Raw genomic sequence first — 6,000 nt, 5'->3', positions numbered from 1 at the left:
ATGGGCTGTAGATAGGGTAGTGCAAAGGAGGGTGGATGTGTTAGAAATGAGATGTTTGAGGACAATATGTGGTGAAAGAGTGAGAGAGATGTGTGAAAATAAAGTGTGGTTGAGAGCAGAATTGAGAAAGAGGATATGTGTCAGGTGGAGGGAATGAGAAGTGGGAGACCAAATTGGAGGTGGAAGGATGGTGTGAAAAAGATTTCGAGCGATCGGGGCCTGAACATGCATGAGGGTGAAAGGCGTGCAAGGAATAGAGTGAATTGGAAATATTTGGTATACCGGAGTCAACGTGCTGTTAATCGATTAAACCAGGGCATGTGAAGCATATGGGGTAAACCATGGAAAGTTTAGTTGGGCCAGGATGTGGAAAGGGAGCTGTGGTTTCAGTGCATTACACATGACGGCTAGAGACTGTGTGAACGAATGTGGCCTTTTTTTTTTTTGTAGCGCTACGTCGAGTACATGTGGGGGAAGGGGGGGTGCCATTTCATGTGTGGGTGTTTATGTATATACATGTGTATGTGGGCCATTCTTTCGTCTGTTTTCTTGCGCTACCTTGCTAATGCGGGAGACAGTGACAAAGTATAAATATGTATAAATAATTAAGCATTTTGTCTTTTTCAGCTGGATTAACACAAGATTAATCTGAAGACTAAGGGGCCATGGAGCAGAACTGAAAAGAAGAAATAAACTTTGTCTATGTCTGTCTGAAGTTTTATTAATATAGTATTCATGACATCCACTTCATATCCACCACTGTGGGCAGCTGTTTGGTATCTTGAGTTTGGGAGTGTGTTTGAAAGGAGAAAGTTGAGGGTTAAATGCATATATATATATATAGAGGCACTGAAAGAAGATTATTTGCAGGGTAAGTGTGAATGGAAAGAAGTTGAAGGAAGTGGAGCTTAGATACCTGAAAGAGTATGTTACAGTGAATGGAATTAGAGCTGAATTGAGTAATAGGGTGGTGGTGGTGGGGCAAAGTTTGTGGGTTTTAAGGAAAAAGTGGAAATATTGAAGAGGTACAGTTGGTGTATGGATGCAAGGCACAGGCCTTTGACAAAGATGTAAAGGGGATGGTTGTACAATAAATGAGAGCTGAATTGGCTTTGACAAATATAATGGACAAGTGAGACCAGGATGACTTAAATGGTTCACATTTCAGAGGAAGGGAATTGGTAAAAGGGATAAACTAATTAAGAGTTGAAAGTATGGAGCCTGAACCTTTACTAAGAGCACTTTACCACCAGATCCCCACTACATGACTGGAGTGCTACTATGCACTAAAACTGAAGTAAATAAATACAATAAATAAAGCACATGAACATTTTCTGTACACAAACTTCTCATAACTGGAAGTATCAACCACAGTTCCAAAAGCAATGCCATATAGCCTGTCTAGCAAAGCTAACACCAATTTTGTAATCTTCCTATTATCAGATCACATCTTTATAGGAAATAATAGCAACCTTAGAAAAGTTTTAATCCTAGTTTCAAAAAAGTTCTTTCGACATATGCTTCACTTCAAGAATTTTGTTACTTGTGGAGTACATACAGTCACATCGGCTTCCCTTTCACTTAATTCTTTGAATTGTCAATCATTTGTATTAACACAAAGTGCAAACTTTTTGCTCATACACTAGTTGAAAGTCTAATCAACCATTACTATTACTATTTTTTTTTAAATAGTTCAGTCTTATCAGTTGTATTCTATAATCAATACAACTTAAAATATAGTACTGTAAATACAAGTCATGTGTCTTGGACACAATAACTATGTCAGAATTTGTTTCAAATCAATATACAGTATTCCACTTCTATGAATATATTCCTACCCAATCCCTATAAGGGAACTGTACATATTTACCTTTGTAAAGAGCACATTAAGTATAACAGGGCCATTAAGCCAAAGCTTAGTATGAATGGAAAAAATGAGAGTACTCTTATGAACTTCATTAGTGTTGAAGTTACATGTTGAAGAAAAATTCCTTTCTTGGATGTAATGAAGAAAATTCACAAAATCTACTAGACAACAATTTACATCGTTAAGAGTAATGACCTTATACATTCTTATCTTGCAGCATCTTGGGGTTCATGTACTCGATTCCTGTGATTTGTATATCTGGAAGAACATCTTCAAGTAGTAAGCAGAGAAGTTCAATATCCTTAATCTGCTCAAGTCCACTGAGATTAAGACTCTTTAATTCTCTGAAAAAAATGTGTTGTTTCAAATTCATTGGCAAATATCAGTTTACTTCCTTCTAAGGTTGAACCTAATGTCCCAAAATGGCATCAAAATCCTGAACAGTTTTTATATACCAAACTCAAAAAAATCTGAAAAATAAAAATATGAATAACTTCATAAACAATACTAATCGTGATAATGAGGAAACTATAACAGGAAGTAAAGCTAACCTGAACACAGATGATATATCCATCTACAAACCGTGGATAGGGAAATTCCCATTTCATGGGATAAATATACAGTACACATTCTTGGAGAAATCTTAATAAGGTATAATAGTCTATGGATATTTCCCCAACCTGGTCCTCTACAGTATCAAAAATGGGTGATCAGTAACCAGATAAACTTTGGTAGTGCTAAAATGTGGTTTCAATCTATTTATATTTCTAAATCTCACTCTTCCAAGTATAAGGTTTGAAAGAACTACAATGCAACCTTACAGTAATGCAACTAAGTCATGACCATACCCCACAACACAAAATCTTGCAAAAAGGTAGAGATGTCAAGATTATTTTTTAGTGGAAAGCTAATCCATATCTCTAACTTATGCTTTTCCTTCACGATTCTCTTACCAATGAAGAATTAAAAGCTCCCCCCCCCTTTTTTTTAATAGTCTCAATTCATTCTGATATGGCTGGTCTCTTTTCTAATGGGATTATGTTTGATAATGCCCTTGTGAATCATCTAACTTTTTCTAAGCTCCTAAAGCACATGACTGGGGGCTGCATCCCATAAGGTGGAAACCACTATGATGATCCATTTATTCAAACAGCAAAGCTGTAAAATTCTCCTCCTTGTATTGTCTTATATTCTGTGGTACTGAACAGTGTGTGTGCAAAAATTTTTGAAATATTCTAAATTAAATCTTGGTTTTGCTGCTAGGATTAAGTAAAACAATTTTCTATGTAACATGATATAAAACTCCATCTCACGAGAACTTGCCAGTGCTTTTGTGTGCGATGCACCCTTTTAGCTGTGTTGCTCCATTGCCATGTGCATGAGCTATGCAAAGTGAACCATCAGGCATGCCTAGTCATGTCATGTTTTTAAGAGTATCTACGTATATACCTGATGCTCATTCCCTTCAGGAATTTGTAATTAATAAATATGATTAATAAACACGTGCTGGAAATGAGATGTTTGAGGACAATGTGTGGTGTGAGGTGGTTTGATCGAGTGAGTAACGTAAGGGTAAGAGAGATGTGTGGAAATAAAAAGAGCGTGGTTGAGAGAGCAGAAGAGGGTGTTTTGAAGTGGTTTGGGCACATGGAGAGGATGAGTGAGGAAAGATTGACCAAGAGGATATATGTGTCGGAGGTGGAGGGAGCAAGGAGAAGAGGGAGACCAAATTGGAGGTGGAAAGATGGAGTGAAAAAGATTTTGTGTGATCGGGGCCTGAACATGCAGGAGGGTGAAAGGAGAGCAAGGAATAGAGTGAATTGGAGCGATGTGGTATACCGGGGTTGACGTGCTGTCAGTGGATTGAATCAAGGCATGTGAAGCGTCTGGGGTAAACCATGGAAAGCTGTGTAGGTATGTATATTTGCGTGTGTGGACGTATGTATATACATGTGTAGGGGGGGGGGGGGGTTGGGCCATTTCTTTCGTCTGTTTCCTTGCGCTACCTCGCAAACGCGGGAGACAGCGACAAAGTATAAAAAAAAAAAAAAAAATATGATTACCAAGGATTTTCATTACTTGATTTGGTATCACTAATTATTCCATAACAAGAGGGTGCCACTTTCATGAGGGTGTCCTAGGCATTTTCAGACAGACTAATCAGTGTACGGAAAATTTTTGGCTGTAGCATCTGGAAAGAAAGTGTGGATGCCAACACAACATTAATGACCATATATTTTACCTCAAGGCAAAAGTAGGTTTGAGAATAATGATGTATAAACATTAGCTGCAGTGAATGGGTTAAGAGGTTTATAAATACCAGAGGACCTCAAACAATCTATGAAAAAATTCTAGCTGACAGCATTAAGACCCTGACCTGAAGAACCCTGTATACACATTATCTGTGATGATTCTTGTTCATATTTGATAAAATATGTGCACAAATAACTTACCTCAACCGTGCCAATGCTGCAATACCATGTCCAGTCACGCTGGGTAAAAATTACTAAAAATCAAGATGCTAAAGAGAAACAAGTACGGGCAACAAATCCGACCCAATGAACCATCATAAAACTTTGGGGAAATTTGGGCAACACTGGGGCCATTTAAATTCCCCAAAGGGTTCCCTGTGTAGGATGAAATTTCAATGAAATTTTTTATTTTAAACAAAAACCAACTACTCTAACCAAAAAAACTGATAACTTTATTTTTGGTCCCATTCTGAAAAACCCAAAAAACCTTTCCCAAAACTTTTCAAAAAAATCAACAACTCGGCTATTTTATAAAACAAAAAGTTGGAAAACCATCCTTCGGTTTTTAAAAACAACCTATTTCTAAACCCAAAGGGTAAACCAAGAAAAAAACCTTAAAATTCAGTGGGTTTAAAATTTTTCCCAGGGACAGAAAAACATTAATAACAATTGAAAAACATTTCGGGATAAAGTTTTAAAGGACACTTCGAGCACTCAAAGCACATATAAGTTCTTCCCCACCCCAAAAAAATAGAACTTTGGTATATATAATAAAAATATATATTTTATATATATATAAAATATATATATATATAGGTGTGTGTAGGGGGGTTTGGGTTGGGCCATTTTTTTCGGTTTTTTTCCTTTGGGCGCAACCTCGAAACCCCCTTTTTTTGGGAAGACAGCACAAAGCGAAAATATATAATATTTTATATATAAATAAAATATTATATAAATATTAAAATATTTTTGGGTTTTGGTCGTGTCTCCCCTTTTTGCGAGGTAACGCAAAAACAGACAAAGAAAGGGCCCAACCCACCCCCTACCCCATGTAAAATCAACGTCCACACAGGGAAAATTTTACATACCTACACATTTTTTTTTTCCCCCAATTTTACCCCAACGCTTCACATCCTTGTTTCAATCCACTGACACACGCAACCCCTTTTAAAACCCCCAAAATCGCTCCAATCCACTCTATTCCTTGCCCTCCTTTAAAACCCCCCAAAGAAAAGGCGGGCCCCATCAAACAAAACCCTTTTTCACCCCAATTTCCCCTCCAATTTGGTCCCCCTCTTCTCCTGTTCCCTCCCCCTCCGACACATAAACCTTTTGGTCAATTTTCCTCACTCTTTCCCCCCCCCATTTCCCAAACCATTTCAAAAACCCTCTTCTGCTCTCTCAACCACGCTCTTTTTTTTTTCCACACATTCTCTTCCCCTTTACGTTACTTCCCTTCATCAAACCACCTCAAAACCACACTTTCCCAAAAAACTTCATTTCCAGCAAAAACCCCCCGCGCACAACTCTATCCATAGCCCAACCCCCGCCAACCCAAAAAAAATTTTTAAAATTTTTTTTAAAATTCCCCTTTTTTTCTTTCCGGGATAATTTTTTTTTTTTAAAATTTTTCCCCCTAAAAAAAAAAAATTTTGTTTTTTAAAATTTTTTGGAAAAAAAAAAAAATTTTTTCCCCCAAAAAATTTTTTTTTTTCCCGGTTTTTTTTTTAAAAAAAAAAATTTTTTTTTTAAAAAAATTTTTTCCCCCCTTTTTAAAAAAAGGGGGGGTTTTTTTTTTTAAAAAAAAACCCGGAAACCCAAAGGTTTTTAAATTTTTCCCAAAAAACTTAAAAATTTTAAAAAAAATTTTAAAAATTTTTC

General features: G+C 36.6%; 1 protein-coding gene across 1 annotated transcript in view; it reads right to left on the bottom strand.

The window, feature by feature from the left end:
* Window positions 1-1,213: 1,213 nt before the first annotated feature.
* The window catches only part of LOC139757586 (uncharacterized), a 42,473-nt gene continuing 37,686 nt past the window's right edge, over window positions 1,214-6,000 (bottom strand). The window contains exons 5-6 of the mRNA XM_071678616.1: window positions 4,321-4,359; window positions 1,214-2,211 (exon numbers count right to left, since the gene is read on the bottom strand). Coding sequence (XP_071534717.1) covers window positions 2,064-2,211; window positions 4,321-4,359 — 187 coding nt within the window. The 3' untranslated portion in view covers window positions 1,214-2,063. The remainder of the gene's footprint in view (window positions 2,212-4,320; window positions 4,360-6,000) is intronic.

The sequence above is a fragment of the Panulirus ornatus genome, chromosome 1 (genome assembly GCF_036320965.1).
Source record: "Panulirus ornatus isolate Po-2019 chromosome 1, ASM3632096v1, whole genome shotgun sequence".
Taxonomy (NCBI): Eukaryota; Metazoa; Arthropoda; class Malacostraca; order Decapoda; family Palinuridae; genus Panulirus; species Panulirus ornatus.
Note: the sequence above shows the minus strand (reverse complement) of the source record. Positions and strands in the feature narration are given on the sequence as shown.